Source organism: Lonchura striata, chromosome 5, assembly GCF_050655825.1.
Source record: "Lonchura striata isolate lonStrDom1 chromosome 5, ASM5065582v1, whole genome shotgun sequence".
Classification (NCBI taxonomy): domain Eukaryota; kingdom Metazoa; phylum Chordata; class Aves; order Passeriformes; family Estrildidae; genus Lonchura; species Lonchura striata.
In genome coordinates this window covers 36521516-36540389 of record NC_140707.1, presented here as the reverse complement: position 1 = coordinate 36540389, position 18874 = coordinate 36521516, and the positions used below count along the sequence as shown (strand labels likewise).

Below are 18874 nucleotides of genomic sequence, written 5' to 3'. Positions count from 1 at the left end.
TATGTTTCAGCTGTCAAATTTAAGTAATTAAAGCACTGACCTCCTCCACAGTGACTTTAAGTATACTTTAGAAGTATTAAATGTACCTGTATTTTATATGGAAGAGACCACAATGAAGCAAGCTGAAACAGGATCTTGTACTATCATTTTCCTTTTGCACTGAATTCAGCTGCTTATTTGTAGAAGAAGGATGACACCAGGAAGATAGCAGAGCAAACATCTTTCATGGAGTGGGAGGCAGGTGAGTTGGTGAGGAACAATTGGCACAGAAAACAGCAGTAAATACAAACATTAACAAAAAGAGTGCCAGAGTAAGGAAGCAATTGCAGTTAGTACACTAAATTATAAAGCCAGTGATAAACAGGACATATTAAAAATATTTCCCCCTTAAATTTATTAAACAATTTTGCTTTTTCTTAACATTGCAACATATATTTGATGGGACACTAAATTCAGTGAAATGCTTATTTGCTCAACAGATGAGATTATAACTGCTAAATTACCTTTTTACTTCCCTAAAAAATCCAGACAACTTTTCTATGTATTTTTCAATGTAAAAATAACAGCTTATTTTAAAACCAAGGTATTGAGTGTATCTCAATTATAACCTCTTTTAAGCATCTTAGAGGTGAAAAGCAAGACAATTTTAACATCTGCTATTTACCATAGAAAGGAGCAAGACCTTAACTCTTCAAAACATTCAGTTGGTAATTTGTAAATTCAGTTGTGACTTTTTGAAAAACGTAGTTTACAGTTATGTTATACAGTTGTTTGCCAGGGAGCTTGCCTATTTTTTCTTTTTGAAATTCCCTACTATTTCATAGGCATTCAATTAGAAATGCTGAATAATTGCTGTAACTTAGAGAACAGGGCAAGCAGGTACTTCCAAATCTTGTCATTTTGAACACTGGAATATTTTGAAGCTGCTGCTATCTAAAGCCTGTATTCTAGCACACAACAAGTGCATTCTGATGCACAAGTCTATCTTAAGTTGCAAGGAGGCTTCTTTAGCATCTTTTTTCCACTTATATTTTCTTTAACATCTTTTAGTCAAGTAAATTAGTTTAATGAAAACATTATGAAGCAACAAGAGAGTTCTAAGCCCCTGAAAGTTTAGAACTGTCATCACAGTGGAGAAGTTGGTCACAGAAACATTATGCTCAGGGCACATTACAAGGTCTCATTAATTGCTTTCTGGATACCACTAGCTAAAAGCAACCTGAACCATACATAGAGCACAAGCCTTTACAAGAGAGAGGAACAGTATTTACAGTGATGTCTTAGGTACTTCTTGTTAGTCCTAACATCCAGATAGGCCTCTACGTTTTCCAAGAGCATAAGCCTTTTTCTTTTTTCTGTCTTGCTCAAGCGTGTCGCGCCTTTCTTCCCTGGAGGGAAAAAAAACATCATGTCAAGTTTTATTAAAGTAGAGACACTAACAACCAAAGGAATCTGAAGCTGACCACAGCCTAACACAAGTTTAATCAGTGTGCTGCCTCTGCCATAGGCAGAGATAAGAGTACCATTATGGACTGAACCCAAACATCCAGGCAAATACTTCTGCTGAGACACGCAGGTCTAACACTTGAGGTAACAACATGTCAATATTGATAGCTTCTTCCAAGATGAAGCTAAATCTCCAAACTCTGGAACTGATACTGTTCACAGGAAAAAAAAAAAAAAGTCTTAACAAATTCAAAGCAGCCTTTTCTTGGCCTTCCTGAAATTGAACAGTCATTGGAAGGAAAAATGGCTTTAATACAAAAGTATTATTTCCTAAACTACATTTAAATCCTAAGAAGGATGAATCATCATATTATTTTAAGTAACACTATCTATAAAAAGATGAGTGGTGTACTAACCTTGTCTGAAGATGTGGCTGTTTGTAATCTTTCCTATGTGAACAGATACCACCAGACCTACTGAGAACAGCATTTTCTTTAAATTCTCCCCATGGTTTTAGTCGTCCTACAATTTAGGAGCAAAAGAGAGACTAGTTTAATAGTTTAGTAACTAATTTTGTGCTTAACTTCTTATTGAATTTATCCTAGCTACCCTGTTTCTTACTGGTTGTCTGGAAGATTAAATGCCTCTTTAAGCTGTATTATCAGTTTCACTAGCCCATTCCCTACAAGTAGTTCTTCTGTAAGTAGAAACAGGTGACTGTACTTAGAAGGTAACACTCACCATGCAAAGTTCAGCTTCTCACATGAGATTAAAAAAAACCCACCTCATTGTGTTAGGAATATTTTGTATTTACTGTACAGGCATCTATTTGGTGGAATACAAGAATATTTATTCTTGTATTTATGGGCTTTCAGTCACAAAATCTTCATCTTCAGTAGGGATGCTCTTGAAGCATATATTATGAAGAAATTTAACATCCAACTGCATAGTAACCCAGAGAGCAAGTAAAGGGACAGGAAAAGAGGCTGTAAACTTTGCTCTCGCTGTGTGTATCAAAGTACCCTGTAAGAGCAGCAGAGTGTGAGAGGTGTGGCCAACACAGACTGCACAGGGTCACTACCTTTGTGTGGCTGATACCGAAGTGGCCGAGAGAGACTTGCTTTGAGATCAAATGTCTTCTTTGCACTTGTGGGTTCTGCGGGTTGAGCTCCAAACTTGAAGGGGGTAAGAACTACAAAAGGCATCAAGACACCATAATTAGAGTAGCAAGAGCATCAATGTACACAGAATGACCACACTACAACTATCGAGACCAAAGAGCCATTAAATGCTACTTTTAAAGCTAGAATTGCACAAACAATGCAATTCTCACTTGAAATAGGAAGGGGCAAGAGCTATAGAGTACTGGCCCTTTAGCTATGATTATACTATTGAAGAGCACATACAGCTCCATGTGTTTTTCTAGTCCTTCAAGGCAAATTGTGTTTCTTCTATGCCTATTTGGAACCAAGTGTTTTTTCACATTAAAGAAGAATTCTTTTGGAATAGGTCAGCTTCAGATCAGTGTGGAACTTTGCTTGCCCCTTGAAAACATCGGTATTATTATACAGCAAACCAGGAAGCTCTGGGTTCTTGACCTGTGCAAATAACCCTGTGATGCTGAGGGTGTAAATAGCTGGACAGCAGAACTGTGCTGCTGCAGATATTGTTAATAATTAGAAGACTTCTGATTTTTCTTGATTTTAATTCCCGAGTTATCAGGGTGCTGACGCTGACAACAGGTTGTCCTAAAGCACAGCTAGAAGCCTGATGCATGCTAACCCCACAAGGAGAACCAGACCTCTGAGGTGTTAGGAGTTCCTTTCTGTGTAGATGGGGTATCCCTGTATCTGCTATATGAATCTTTTGCTATGTAGTCCCTAAAGGGCTAGAAGACTTTCTATCCTCTTTTCTGTAGATAGCTAGGTACCACATGTTTAAGTTGTGGCACCTAAATGCTTTAGTCAAACCACTGGAAAACAAAGGAAACAGAACTAGTGCAGTTTCTGAAGCACCAGTCATAACTTAGATAATTAAATTAAAACCTGGGTCGATATGACATTCAGTCATTAAAAACTTGTATAGTAATTCAGTAAGACAAAAGTCTTGAACTGAAAGAGCCAAATATTCATCATTCACCTTACCCTTTGATGCAGTCAGATCATTATTTCTTGCATTTTCCTTACTATTCTTCTGACTTATTAGTTTGCAGCTCTTTTGAGTGTCAGGTGTGCAGATCTCCTCCATGTATGGAGACATTCTAGATGGAGTCTTGGTAAGAGAGCGTTTGTGCTCATTATCTTTTGTGGCTTCTGAGAACCTGAAAGATTTTAGAAATGTGGAGACAAGTTTAGTCACCTATAAGGAATGTAAGCATTGTGCCAGAATAGAAGAAATTCTGCCTTCTGTATTGTTTATTATTTATTACAGGTAGAAAGATCTACTGTGTGAAAAATGCTCACATCTCATACAAAAACTGTACAAAAATACTTTGCTGGTATAACACAATGTTTCAAGCCAGTGTCAATAGCAGTTAAGTGCTATTAGAAACTACAAAGAACTGACTTTCTTGTTATTTTGAAAAGCAAATATACTTGGGTGCAATAAGCTAGTAGATGTATTCACCAACAGACACAATTTACTTTAGACTTGGATTCTGTAGTAAAACATTGCATATTTCGTTAGCTTTAAAATTCAAATTAAGAAGAAGCTGACAATTTTGAAACACAAGTTACCTGCATACCAAGACACACACATTCCACATGTATTCCAAATGTGTATATATACATTTTTAATGAACACCTATGATTACTTATATATATGTACATGCATAAAATTCAATATCTTGCAAAAACATATGAGAATAAGCCATGAGCTTGCAAGATTTAGAAGGATAAGGAGTAAATGTTGAAGAAAGCTGTTTTTGTGGGCAAGTAGGTTTATGAAGAAGTACAGTTTGCAAGGTTCACCACAGTGCAACTTTAGATGAATGGAATTTCAGAAGCAAATTCTGAAAATGTTTTGGTTCACACATTGCTAGGAATCAATTAGGGCTACAATGAAGACATCCAAACTCATCCAAGAGGACACTAGAGGTAGTGTATTTCTTCATTTTTTATCTATTGAAATCAAAAATATATTTAGAGCAAAAATAAAGCCATTAAGTTTGTAAGCTTGATTTTGACCTTTGAAAAGACCAGCAGAAGACCTGCATTCCAAAGTCACATAATTATATATTATCAGACACCAATATGAGAAGTTGCATTATCTGACTTAAAAACAACAATCCCATATAGAATTTAGTCAGGGACAAAAAAAAGGCCCAGCAGCCATGATCTTGGCATGCAAAAGTGGCAAAGTGAAGGTCATCAGAAAAAGTAACACAACCAAGGCCTGTGAACAACTGTGTACTGTTAGCAAAGGGAGACTATGTAATCAGAGCTTCAGTCACTGTGGAAGGTTTAGGAAACTGATTCAAGTCAAAATTAGTATAATTGTTAGAAATCAGCAAAGAAATAGTAGAAATAAAGGCTTTCAGTAGAAAACCAAGCAAAAAGAACATTTATGACTAGGATACTGTAAGGACTGTCCTTTTAATTCCTTCTTGTAAAATATTTCTTGATCAAGGCTTTAGGAAAATTATTAAGAAGCAAATAAAACATACTGATAACAGAAGTTCATGAAGTATTAACACTAATAGAGAATGAGATTAATGTGGAGGAATGATGACACACACACGATGTTCTAAAAGGGAATGAGATGAGGTGTAATAGCATTGAGCAAGAGTTCATCCATTTAGCAATTCCTCGTGACTTCTGGTTTGTCAGTTCCCACCTGCTAGAAATGGTCTGCTTGTAGTAGTCAATCACAAGAGGACCCCTCCTCCTGAAGGGGAGGGGATGTAGAGGACAAAAGGAAGAAAGTACCTAAAAACCATTGTAAGACTCACCTGGAATACTGAAGAGAATTCTGATTAAAAAATTTACAGAAAAATTAATTTGGATAAACAGAAACTATTAGGTTGCCTGGCAAAATAGAAAACATAACACTGTAATAGAAGAAAAATAATTTGCTTGATTTTGCATCTTTTGGCTTTAGAAAAATGAAAGCCAGGATTTGAGATTCTTCTGAGACATAAAACTGAAGAATGAAGACAGTAACAGCACAGTGAGGCTTTAACCACACACAAAGCCAGGCTGAAAGTTAGTAATCAGAATTAGTCTTGCATAGTTCATGTTTGGACTAATCACAGTGAGTGTTGATTATTTCATGTTTATCACATCAAATGGCTTGCTGGTAGCTTTGGTTCATTCTTTTTACCTGACATTCATTTTGGATGTTGAAAGTACAGAAGGATGAAATGAAGATTTCTGGGATAAAATGCTCCGATTAGCAGCGTTCAGAGAATTGCGTGGTGAGCGCCGGAGGTTACTAGGAGTACTGGTGGTGGAGAATCTGCCTCTTTCTGGATTTGGGCTGAATAAAAATCTTTTGCCACTGGCTCGTTTCTAAGGAAAAGCAAATTCTGAGTTACCAGATTCTGCTGAAAATTTATCTAACAAAGCAGCCAAGAGGAAGGGAAAACACACAGTGTATCAGAAGCATATGGCCTCTTCAGTTTTCTCCCTTTTTTTTTCCCCCTCTTTAAAAGCATACTTCAAATAAAAAGTATTTTTATTATTAAATTGACCTGACAACACATACCTTAGAATATGGAGTGTCTTTTTCTGGTGCTCTTAAGGGATTTGATTTTCTGGTCAGAACCTGCTAATAGTAATTTGTCTGAAGTATACATTGATATAATATATGCCATTAAAAAAATAAATGTAGTGTTCAGGAATTTCATTGTTACTGTTTGATATGGACCTGGCACTGCTAGAGTAACCAGCCTGAGCAACTCTATGGCCATTGCCATATTCATTCACACAGTCATTGATACATTACTGTCATTTTTATAGGCTCTACTGCACATTGCGAGAGGCCCTGTTAGTAGCTTTCACCCATGTGAGGGTGAAATACAAGAACTAAGAACAACACATATTACATGTATTTTTAAGAAGAATCACATGCAGCCATGGGATGATAGTTCAGGCACAAAAGAGAAAATATTTAATTCCTGCTCTTTGAAAAATAACCTATCCCCTTGGTTAAATTTTGCAGCAATTCAAACAGTTGTAAACAAAAGTAATTGGGACAATTATTTTTATTCAGAAACAAGTTAGTTGTTGGTTTCTACAGCTGTACACTGTTAACATGTAAAACCTGGTATTGCTATATAAGTTATATATAAATAAATATATATATGTATAGGTTGTAATATCCCACTGCATGTTCACATGACCAACTACCTACTGATCTAAAGAGACCTGGTAGGACTTTTACAGAAAAGCCCTGGAAATAAATGATTATGCCAACAATGGGTATCTTCCTGTGTTATCTCTTACCTTGACTGCACTGCAACTTTCATTCAGTTTTTTTTTCCTCTCAATGTAGTCAGCAATAGATTCCATTTTCTTGAATTGAGCCTCGTGCAACTTTTTAAAGTCTAAGAAGTTCCAAAAATAAGAACATTCACAGATATAATATGGTTCTAAGGAAGTTTAATATATAATATATTGTCATGGCCTCAAATAAGTCCATGCATCCCTCTAATTAAAGTCTGTAGACACAGCTGACCAAACAGAACCAAAAGGATCTATTTCACCAGCTACATGGCCCGTTACCTGGTCATCTGGAGGATTATAGAATCATGGTCTGGGTTGGAAGGGGCCTTTGAAGATCACCCAACCCAACCACCAAATTCTGCAGTTAAAGAAAACAATAAATACTTCTATGTTTGAAATGATATAACGTATTTTAAGAAGTGATGAACATGAGCTAATGTATAGTAGTACAGCACAACCATAGTATTTATAAAGTGAAAACAAAACAAGCAGGAATAATATAGCATGTATGTCCTTCCTGTTCTTTGAAAATAATTACTACAAGTATTGTATGGAGAAGTCACCAAAATGCTCAATAAACCAGTTTTTTAACACACATGCCAGTCATTTACTACTATGAATTTATGAGCCTGGAGTATGTGCCTTGAAATGTAACATTTGGGAATATTTTTTGTTTGCTTTTTAAAGAGAGGATATTCTTTTATTTGAGCAGGAATAGAAATCCGAGTTGTAAAAACCTAAGCCAAGTCTCCCTTTACACAGATAAAACACATCTCTTTCTAAAGATGGCAGGTTATCTTACTTGGTGTGGTAGCTGCCACTGCTGCTTTTGCAGACCTAGATGCACGGCCTACATGTAAAGGGATCTTCCCTCCTGCAGGATGAGCATTACCTGGTACAGCAAGATTAGAAAATATCATTACAACTCCTGGATGATTTAAAGTAATCACTGTGATTTTAAATATTGTTCCAATGTTTGTTTCAAATCAAACTTTATCTCTTCAAAGTGGGTTCAGGTTTTGAGAAATAAAACCAGCTGGAATAGGTATGTTCTAAGTCTCTCAAAAGTGATTTAATTGATTTGTCAGTAATAATAGATCTTGACAAACCACAAGCCCAGCATGAATCCAAAAGTCATATTAGGTTAGTATCTTATGATAGCAAAATACTTTTCAGGGAAAGTTTACAAGAGAACTGTGCTTGTGACAAACAAAACTTTTAAAAAACATAGATCAAAGCCTGTGAATTTAATGTTGACGCTAAAGAAGAAATAGCTTTTGACCAACTTTTCTGCTACTGCCTTATTTACATACAGAGTCCAAGTTATTTTTGTCATCTCTGTTCTCAGTAACAAGCTCATGCTCACATTTTAATGATTAATTTTATTAAGAAAAAAATGAGGTAGCAACTTTACATCAAGTTCAGCATTTGCATATCAACAGCAAACACTTGTATTTCTGGTTATTCACATCTCCTCAAAAGTAAACTTAGATGATCTCAATATATTGAGAGAAATCCTTATTGGAAACAAATAATGGCATGCAGTTAAAAAATCAATTTGTTGATACTAAATCCAGACACTTGTTACTAGAGCTATATGAAGAGATGAGCACTGTAGCAACTGTCAGGATGAGTGATGCCCCCAAGCATCCCCCACATAACCTATTGCTTTTGTTTTTAAGAACAACCTTCATAGAAAAACCCACATTTTTGAGTTAGTTCAAAATTATTGGTGGTCTCCCATAAGATTGTCCTTGTAAATCGTAATGAACAATGAGAATATCCATAATAAACTTACAGACTACACACACTGAGCCTAACAGAGCAAATGCAGAAGTGTATCTTAATTGACAGACCCCCTCAATATCAAGAAATTATCAAATTAGGTAAACAAATTAATTTCCTCGTGTCAGCTGCATACACAAAGGGGGATAAATTAATTCATGTTTTCAGTGGCATCATGTTTGAAGGACTAAAAACACCACCAGATGGAAAAAGTGATCCAGTGGAACACATTCAAATACTCTCGGGTATCTCAAACAAATGATAAATGATTCTATGCTTTCTGTTAATTTTACTCCTGGAAAGTAAAATATAAAAGTGTTCACCTTTAGATAAAGATAAATGAACCATAAGGAAGCAACTCCTCCCTTTCTTGCCACCTCTTAGAGGCCAAACAACACCTCAAGGATATTCCAAACGGCACTGATCCTTTTGGAAGTGTAAAACTCAAATACACTCAGATCTCTGAGAATGTCACTAAAAACAAGAGTTCTGAAGTCAAAGTCAGCAAAATTCCTACACTGCAGAATTTGTGGATTTGTGTTACAATGTTAAACAAGTTGCATAAACTCAAACCAGATGAATTTTATTCTGGTATCCCCAAAACAAGGTAATGATCAACAGATGTGCCACAATAAAACTATTTTTTGACTATTCTAAATGAAAGTTACTTTTATCCAATTTTCTACTTACGTTGTTCTCCCCTGCCTTTAGTAGAAGTCTTCTCCGTTTGTTTCTTCTGTCCAGCATCCATCCCTGGATTCTCAATAGCTCTCTCTTCAGTTATTTGGATTTTGTTTTGTGATACCTTTTGTCCCTTTTTGTGCTCACCCTGAGGCACTTCATTTTCTTTAGTTTCAGAATGCATCTGCAATTTAAACATACTTTGTTTAACCAGTTTGTTTCAACTGGATATAAAGAAAGGCTGTTGTTCTGAGAACAGAGACTCAGTGGAACAGATTGCCCAGAGAGGTGCACAGCCTTCATCCTCAAGGCTTTTCAGCATCAGGCTGGACACTGGGCTCTAACCTCATGTCTGAGACTACTTTGGCTGGGAGATTGAGCAAGAGATTTTCTCAAGTCCAAACTGAATTAACCTGTGAAATACTTACCCTGTTACTTCACAAACTTAGATACATTAGAAAGCTTTGATCTGCATAGCTCTCAAATTTTAGTATAAAATTGCCTTTATGGATTAAAGTTAATTATTTGCAAGTAAGATTAAATTCACTGGGGATGTTGCTTTTTACTGTTGTATTTCTGCATACTGTACAATTCTCTAACACTAAAATACTAACACTCCTCATTTTCTCATTTCCTTCCTCTGCCTCAGTTGAAGTCTTTCAGACAGTTCTTAATTTACCTACTCCTTGTAACTCAAAAAAAATTCAACCTCTATCATACCTTGTAACTTTCTCCCTAAGTCACACAACCCTCACAATAAAAGTTACGAGGTTTAGACAATGGTGCAACTTCTGATATTTTTTTCTGTATCAAAAAAGAGATAACAGCCTTATTTTAGATAAATTCTGAAACTAGTCTAAGATTCAGAATATTACAATTAACTAGTGAAATTAGTTTTACACTCAGATAAAGTGTTTGGAATTGTATATTTCTTAGGGGAATTTATTTTCTTGAAGCAATGACTACCAAGTAATGTCTGTTTATTATGGGATAGCACATAAATAGACAAAAGTCAGTACTACAAAATACAAGTACCAGAATGCTGGCATATCAATTTTTGTACGCATCTATATACACACAAACACACATATCTAAACACATACCATCTATAAATGGTGATTGAAAAGAAATCAAGTGTGCTTAAATTATGCTCAGAGGAAGGGAGGACAGCACACAAAAGCATGCAAAGCAAATCACCTGTTTCTCATCAGAAAGCACTGGGTTTTCTTCACTGCTATTAGTTTCCTCATGAGAGGTCCTCTTTTTTTTGTCCTTACCACGTCTTTTTGTAATAAAACACACTGAATCAGACATAATTTCCTCCTGATTGCTTAGTTCATCTGACTTAATGGAAGAAGATGCACTCTTTACAGGACCCTGTAGCAGAAAAAAACTATAACTGGAAGATATCCAACACAAATACAAATTAAATACTCCAGGGACAGTTTCAATTTTATTATTTAAAAAAGTATTTTACACAGAGGATAAACAGTAGCATGCCATGTAGCAGAATAATAATCAAGAAACTGGCACTATCCAGATTCCCCTAAGCATTAAAGCTCATTGTTTGGAGACTTTAAATACAATTGAAATGATTGGTTTATCATATTTCATTTTAATAAGACTATAAAAGCCTAATATTTTTTATTTGAAATCTAACTTGCATGATGCCATGACCCTCCCATATTTGTACATTTGTGGAATACTCTTCACCAGTAAAAACAGGGCTCCTTTCCTCCTCGTGAAAATTTTTAAAAAGCTGACAAGGTTTACACCAGTTCCTCAAATCTTTAAAGATTTTTAAGGGATGCACTTAAAGGCAGATGCATTTTAGAAAAAGCAGATAGCAAACTACTTTAATCAAAAATATTGCCACACTCAACAAAATAATTAATCTTACAGAAAACGTTAAAGAAGTTAAGAAAACAACACATTAAGAGACAAATAAAGGACGTAGCACAACTGTATTGCTTTAATTATAAATGGAAGTAAATTGTCGTAGATGCAAAATGCTTTCCAATTAGTACCTAGTCCCCTTCATTTAGGCATGCAAAATTAATGAAATATTTTTATATTTAGTATAGAATAGTGTCTGTAGCCAAACAAGCAAGAATTAAGGTTTGTTCAGTGGAAATTATGTTATTGTTCACAGAGAATAGGCTTGTATTGATGCTGAAAAATATTGTTAATTTTGGCAGCTGAAAAGAAATAAGATTTAAGTCATATAGGCCACTTCAAAACTAACATTAGCATATCAATTTCTATCAGTATGTAAGTACTTTAACCTAAGGGCAATAAGAAGAAAAAGGTATTTCTATTACAGTTCCAATTGTGGTCAAAATCACCCTTCAGCATATACTCTGCTCTATGAGTTACATATTAAGGATTACATTTCTTAAAAGCAACAGCTGATTTATTATGTTACCATTTTTTCACTTTCTTCTTTTGTCCTTTCAAAGTGTTGCTTCAATGATTCCAGTAATTTGTCTGCCTGAAGAGAAATCAAAACACATGAACCGAACAGTCCATTGAGTCACTGAAGAGCTGCATAAGCCCAGCCCGCATCCTATAAAGTGATCCAACAAACCAGCAGAACATTTCCTGAATCCAAGAGAATGAGGTATACCTAGGACTCGTTCAAGTCAGTCAGTTAGAGAAAGTGCCTAAGGCCACAGATAAACATGTAGATATCCTCCACCGAGGCACAAAGGCAATTTTCCATGCCTAGGTTTCTCCTGCTCTATTTTCCAGGGGGTTAATATTCAAGGAAGGAGATAAACTGTTTTAAGCCCCATAGCGCAGCTGAACTTGAATTAAAATTGTGTCAAATTTCTGCAATTGCTTCTGTCTTGCCCCGTGCTACGTGCAAAACATTCTTTTCATCCCTGTCACGCATTCAACAGTGATAGTAACAAAACAACAATGAAAACACACCACTGATAAGCCAGGCTATGAAAGACTCTTGAACACCTAAGTGGAAAGGTCAGCACAAAAACAAACAAAGTACCCCAGAACTACCATTCCCAGAAAAACTCTTGGTCTGTGAGGACAGGGAGCTGCCTTGTCCACCCAAGCCGTGGATCCTTCTTTTAAGGCTTTACGAGCTGTGCCATTGCTGCCAGGAGGAGCCCGGCCGTGCCTCACAAGCACCTGCAGCTCCAGGCAGGAGCCTGGGGCATCCTTAAATTTCTCACCCCTTAACCGCGCCCGCCAAACGCATCTCCTCCCTTAAGGTACTCTCTTGTCACTCTTCCTCCCACTCCGAGTCGTAAGGGAAAAAAACAAACCAAACCAACCAAACAAACACAACTATCCGCACTGGCGGCGGACAGCGCGGGGTCACTGGCGTGGGGATCAGCCGGGCCAGCAGAGAAGGGAGCGGCCTCCCCTTCTCGATGCCCGGGGGACACCGGAGCCCCGCTCTCTCCCCACACTGAGTGCTTGCCCGCCTCCCGGACGGCAGCACAGCCCCGGGGCGCCCCGGCGCCGCTCCAGACGCGGGAGGTGCGCCCGGCGAGGCTGGGGACGTCACGCTACCGGGCACGGGGGCACCCCAGAACCCGGAGCTTCGTGGGCAGCGCTGCCTCGCAGCTGCCCCCGCCTCACCCGCAGGTTGGCCCTCAGCCCGGCGGCCTTGGCGATGCGCTGGAGCTCGGCGTATTTCAGCGCCTCCAGGGGCTGCAGCGAAGCGAGCGCCATGACAGCAGCTCCGACCGACCCGCCTGCCCGCCGCGCGCCAACCGACACCGCTCGCGCCGCCCCCGCCGTTCGAACTGGCCCGCTGCGCCAGCCCATTGGCTGGGCTGCCGAAGGGGCGTGGCCGAAGGGGGCGGAGCGAGGGAGCCGCCAATGGCGGCGCGGCCCGCCGCGCGTGCTTATTTTCAAGCGCGATGAGGCGTTCCCGGCAAAGAAAGTCGCGCGCGGTGCAGCCCGCTGCCCAATAGCCGCGGGCGGCGCGGATTGACGCTCCTTCTGTCCAATGGCAATACAGAGGTGCGCACCACGCTCCAATCACGATGTTTGGGGGCGGGCCCCGCGCCCGAGCGCTTGGCGGGAGGAGATGGCGGTGCGGCAGCGGCTGCGACAGCTGTTCCAGGACCCGCAGACCGTCGGGGCCATTGTGCTGGAGCGGGCGCCCGCCCTTGCCTCTACCGCCTGCGTCTCGCTGTCGGCGCCCCGGACGCCGCCCCGGCCGCCGCCCCTGTCGCCGCCCCTGTCGCCGTCTTCCGTGCCGCCGGCCGAGGTGCCGGCGTCGCCGCCGCGGCAGCAGGGTCCGCTGCCGGAGGAGTGCGCCGTGTTCCACTGCCGCGGCTGCTGGACAGTGCTGGGAGACTCGCTGCAGCTGTGCGGGCAAGAGCCGCCGGGGCTTAGCGTCCTCATCTGCTTCAGTCAGTGCCTCCTCCGCGCCGGCTGGTGCTGAGGACGCGCCGCTGCCCCGCGCGGACCTCGGGGCGGGCAGCGGGGCTTGGTCCGGGGGCTCTCTGCTGCAGCGCGTCTCTCTTTCTCCTCAGGAGTCACCAATGATGTGACCTGGGAAGAGTCGCTGTTGGTCGGCCTCGAGGGAGCCCTCCTGGGATGGTGCGTAGCTCCCGTAGTTCCGGCAGCGGACCTGCCCGAGTGGCCGCCGCGGTGAATCGTGCGCACGAAGCCGGGAGCTCTCCGGCCTGTGCGCGGGGATGCTCAGGGGTTTGGCAAGTCACTGCCAGTGACTTCTGTGCCTGTTTCACACCTCGGATGGAGATACTTTTTGTAGGGATGTAGTTCTCACTTGAAATCGAGATTTTTGCTGCTATAACCTCTGTAGGTGGAGAGAAACATTCGAGCAATGCAGTAGAATACAGCTTAACTTGTAGGTCCCTTTCTTCTCTTCCCTCAAAGGTCTCTTGCTTAAAGCATCTCTGGGTTTTGTTTGGTTTGGTGGGTTTTTGGTTGCTTTGGTTTGGTTTTGCGGGGAGGGGTGGCTATTGGTTGGTCGGTTTTTCTTAATACTGAAAATAAAAAACTTGTGCTGCCCCATTCAGGAACCTATCTTTTGCAAGGTTTGGTAACTCAGTCTAACGGGAAGAATGTAAAATGTCATCTAGGGGCTTACAGAACCAGTAGCTTGTTTAAATGATTTTTAAAAGCTGTTTTATAAACTGTCAGAACTGGGAACTGCTTCAATATAAGACTTGCTCTTTTTTTGACTTTTTTCCTTGCCCCTCTCTCTGCATGGGGTAATGATATATTTTATTAGAATTTTCAACTGGTGCATCCATTATTTTATTATTTAAATTATGTTTGAGTAGAATATGTAAATCATTCTGTGATAATAAGATGTGCATTTTCTTCCTTAACAGCAACTTCACTTATTTGAGAGATTGCTTCTTTCACAACATGCCCAATTTCTTATGGTCATACTACTTTGTACATATTACTTTTCTGAAGAGGATGCGTTATTATGCCTTGGATTTTTTCCCAATGGAACTGAAGATTTTATGCTCTCTGACAAATATGCAATATCTGTGGTTTCAAAAGCTTCTGTTTAAAAACACTTCCCTTTCTCCTTTTAGTACTTATTATTTATTATTCTGTCGATCTTGTGGCTCGGCTGTGGGCTTCATTCTTTACTCTTCTGGCAGTGACCTGGTGTATCTCCGGGACTTGTTCTGTTTCTTCAAGGACAGCATCATGTGGTGAGTACACTGCATTCCATGGTCAGTGACTTCACAGGTAGTTTCAAGTCACTGTACAACTAGCCTACAGCTAACAAAAGTGGTTTAACTTCTGTCTGAGCACATTGGTGTGGGATATTAATATTCTTGATGACTAAATTATGTTGATGTGAATCCCTTTGATTTCCTTGCACCTCTTGAGTGTCCTTGTGCAATGCAAGACTTCATACTTCGTTGTGTGCAATGCTGAAATCTCTTCAGTTCCAGATTCATTTAGCTAATGTAAGGTATCAAAGTGATTATTTGATTGGTTGAGAACTTGACTGCAGAAGCTGTAAATTACTGAGAGGATCTTGATTCCAAAGTAAAACCATTGCTGTATTTTGAATATTTTCATAATTATTACTTTTGGCAACAACCTTGTATCCGATTTAAAATAATTTTAAATCATCTGTCTAAATAGTGCAACTACAGGTTTTGTAACTGTGTTTTTTTTCCCTTTCCCGTTTTGTTTTCCAGTTATCTCTTAAAAAATCAAATGATTGTAGAAGCTTCTAAGGTCAATTTTCCAGCTGTGACCTTAAAGGAAAACATGCAGAAAGTAAGATTTCCACAATAATGGAAAATACTTTTAAAATACTGATAATTTTGGACATTAATTCAAAAACATTGATACAAATGTGGGGGTTTTAAGTGCTTAGGACTGAGAAAATGCTGCCTTATATGACAATAACTGACTCAATGCATGAGACATGAACATTTTCTAAGACCCCTAAACTGCATAACATACCCAGTTCTAGTTAAATTTTGGCAAAAGTTTGTTATCCTTTTATCTTTATACCTTGCAAAGAAAAAAAACCCAAAAATAATTTATACAGACTTGGCCTAAGCATTACAACTTGTGTTGTCATTGTTGAAGAATTTAAAATCAGAATTTTTTTAATATGAAAGGGATTTTTAAAAAGAGATATTTTTATGTCTGTGCAAGCTCAAAACAGCATGGCAGTATTTGTTGTTTCAGAGAGAACTCTAGGACCTCCCTCCTGTTTTGGTGTTCAAATTGGATGTTCTTATCTGTAACTTGACTAGTTCTGTTAGTTAATTGCCTGTGCCTTAGCTCAAATAAAGTTATTGTGTGTAGGAGACAGCCAGCATATCATATTTATGTGATAATTTGTTCATTACTTTTTTGGGGTTTCAGTTTGGATTTTAGTTTCTCTTGTAATGGACCTTTTACATTTCTTTAGTTTTGTCCTCTTCCAGTTTCTGTAAGATCAGACTGTTTTTACAGGTCAAGTGAGGCTAAGATACAAAAATCCTATCCAGCTAAAACTTCTGAAGTTGACACATGATTTAGTAATAGTAAATGGCTGAAGTAAAAATATGACAGCACTTCATTGCAAACACAAATTATGTGACTGTAGAGACTTTGCTTATTGACTAGAACAAGCTCAAGCATCTGGCCTTTGCTTTTTGAGACATAATGTCCACATGCATTCCTAAGCTAATGATAAAACAGTTTGTCTACATATTGTCATAGGTTTCTGGCTGTGTGAAAATTTGAGTTAACTAGAAAAGATCCGGTTCATCATAGTAAAACTGCAGCAACTCCATCTTCCATTATGCCCCTGGAAGGACTGATACTGGCACACATTGATCCATCTCTAGTTTGTAGTGTAGCCTTCTGATCTGGGTGCTGGTTTTGTCAGTACTAAACATGCAATATAGAGATCAAGCCCCTCTATACTTTCCCATCTTGAAAATGAGCTGCTCTTTAGCCACTTAAAAGTGGGGTGCAGGTCATTCAAAGGTCCAGTGTTAGGACTTTTTTTGCTAATTTTAATACTCTTCTCTTTTTTCCTAGGTGAAAGAAAAGCTTGTGGACTTGAGTGCTCGCATAGAATTAGTAACAGAACATCTGGATAAAATAACAAAATAATTATGTAAAAGAACGGCAGAACTCTTCAACAGATCAACTGATACACATTTTCAAGAACTGTTGGAAATGTTTCTGCATCTCTGCTGTGTTTGGTCATTACCAAGAAATATTGCACCAGAGTAATTGATCTGTTACTTTATCTGTGTGTGGAACAAACTGATGATGAAGTGCATCCCTTCAGGAACACCTAAGAATCTGACATACTGAAATTATGCTTGGAAGACTGAATAGTTCACCCATGCAGCATGTTACTCTTTGAAGCTGTGTAAATGTGACTTTGGTTTTGTAGTGACTTCAGGGTGAAAACTAGCCTTTGAAATACTGAAGTCAGGTTTCTGGAGCTGTGCAAAACATACTTGGCAAGGTGGAGATATTCAAGAGCAACCATTACAAACTGAACATTCTTAGAGACCTAGAGCTCTTGTCCCACCATTTAATAGACACATTGTTAATGGCAGTCTTGGTTTTAATGGCAGCTAGTTTTTGGTCAAGTGCTCATTAGCTACAACTGATATGTGAGCCGCTGCTAAATGGACTCCTGAATAGTTTTGAGATTTGCTAGTGTGTGTTGCCTGCAAAAGCAGCAGACGAGCACATCACAGATGCTTCAGTGTTCTTAGAGCATGAGTCTGGATGGCACCATGGAGGAAGAACACAAGGTTTTGAATTTAAGGTAATGGGCAACCCACGTGCCAGCAAAGTCAGTCCCAGGAACAGGACTGAGTCAAATTCTGCCAGCTAAGGCTGTGAGCAACTGCCTTGAACAGATTTGAGCATTTCTTTCTGGAACGTTAACTATGAGACCAAGGGACATTCTTCTGCACAATTGTGGAAGCACTGCTTTCCAGAAGTTATGACTGGCCCGTCACCTTCAATTGGCCAATTAGGATGTTTCATAAAAAATACCTACTCATGGCTCATTGACATCTATCTCTGTTGGAAATTGGTTCTGCTTATTTCCAAACATTTAGGAAATATTTTTACAGAAAAGAAAGCACTTACCCGTTGTTACTGGGACCAAATATCCCTTATTCTTTTTTTGGAAGATTAAGGTCACTTTTCCTCTCCTTTTTGCTGCCTAAAGGGCTAATGTTTTTCCCTAAAGGGAAAATGAACTTTATGGAAAGTTTAATAGTTGCCTGTAGTAGTCTAGAGAGGATTCTGTTTACTTGATCAGCTTAATTCCAGTGATGCAAATTGCCTTCTGCTTCCATATATATGACCAACAGGTTGCAGACCTCATTGCTGCCGCTGCCAGTTTTGTTTTGTCTTATTTGTAAAATAACTCATAATGGGCTTGGAGCAGAGGGGACAAAATTCACTCTAAGGCACCTCAGAGGTTTTAGGTGGGCAACTCATACTTAGGCTCCTACTAATGTTCATTGCACTGCTTTCTTTTTGGGAGTTCTGTATGGTCTCAGTTCATTGTCATAAGCAAAACCACAGAGTATCAACAGTCGTTCTGCAAGGAGAGGAGAGACTCTCACAAATTCTAATACCACCTTTGTAGTACTTCCTTAGTGCTTCTGTTGTTGTTGCATGAGTCCAAGAAATGTGATTGAGATTGGCACTACTTGCTTTTGCCCTTTCATTCCAGTTTCTGCACTGAGACTGTTTCTTGCTATTTTATGTCTATACTATGAATAAAGCTAAACTGTTTTGCTTCATTAGTGCTGATCCCTAAAAGAAAAAGAAAGCTGTCAGTTACATTTTTGTATTATATTTAAAGTTGTGACAAAGGAACTTCTTAAAAAAAAGCTGAAACTCAGATATTCATATAGTCCAAACCACTGCCAATACTATGCGAGTCATTTGCTTACTTCTTTGATTATTTTGCAGGAAAAAACCCATCACTTTATCTTGCTTGGGTCCTCATTTGTTATGAAGTATTAAAGTATTGGTTCCACAAATTATATTACATAGCA

The 18874-nt window shown here is 39.1% G+C and overlaps 2 protein-coding genes across 7 annotated transcripts; one reads left to right on the top strand and one right to left on the bottom strand.

Moving 5' to 3' along the window:
* Window positions 1-370: 370 nt before the first annotated feature.
* Window positions 371-13094, bottom strand: NUSAP1 (nucleolar and spindle associated protein 1). 5 transcript variants are annotated; one of them, XM_077784157.2, is made up of 12 exons: window positions 12963-13094; window positions 11782-11847; window positions 10554-10733; window positions 9366-9540; window positions 7693-7782; window positions 6891-6991; window positions 6151-6210; window positions 5767-5954; window positions 3591-3766; window positions 2528-2638; window positions 1863-1968; window positions 371-1388 (listed from the first exon to the last, which is right to left on the bottom strand). In XM_077784157.2, the coding sequence occupies exons 1-12, from the start codon at window positions 13053-13055 to the stop codon at window positions 1301-1303; spliced, it is 1434 nt and encodes a 477-aa protein (XP_077640283.2). In that variant the 5' UTR covers window positions 13056-13094; the 3' UTR covers window positions 371-1300. The 5 variants fall into 5 exon arrangements, with proteins under 5 accessions (XP_077640283.2, XP_085436403.1, XP_085436400.1 ...); XM_085580277.1 differs by lacking the exon at window positions 12963-13094 and adding an exon at window positions 12653-12893 and having other exon boundaries at window positions 11782-11843; XM_085580274.1 differs by lacking the exon at window positions 6151-6210.
* A 305-nt stretch (window positions 13095-13399) lies between these two features.
* On the top strand, window positions 13400-18616 carry OIP5 (Opa interacting protein 5). Of its 2 annotated transcripts, none has more exons than XM_021533453.4 (5): window positions 13400-13744; window positions 13868-13934; window positions 14909-15031; window positions 15530-15611; window positions 16875-18616. In XM_021533453.4, the coding sequence occupies exons 1-5, from the start codon at window positions 13417-13419 to the stop codon at window positions 16947-16949; spliced, it is 675 nt and encodes a 224-aa protein (XP_021389128.3). In that variant the 5' UTR covers window positions 13400-13416; the 3' UTR covers window positions 16950-18616. The 2 variants fall into 2 exon arrangements, with proteins under 2 accessions (XP_021389128.3, XP_085436405.1); XM_085580279.1 differs by having other exon boundaries at window positions 14696-15031.
* Window positions 18617-18874: the final 258 nt, after the last annotated feature.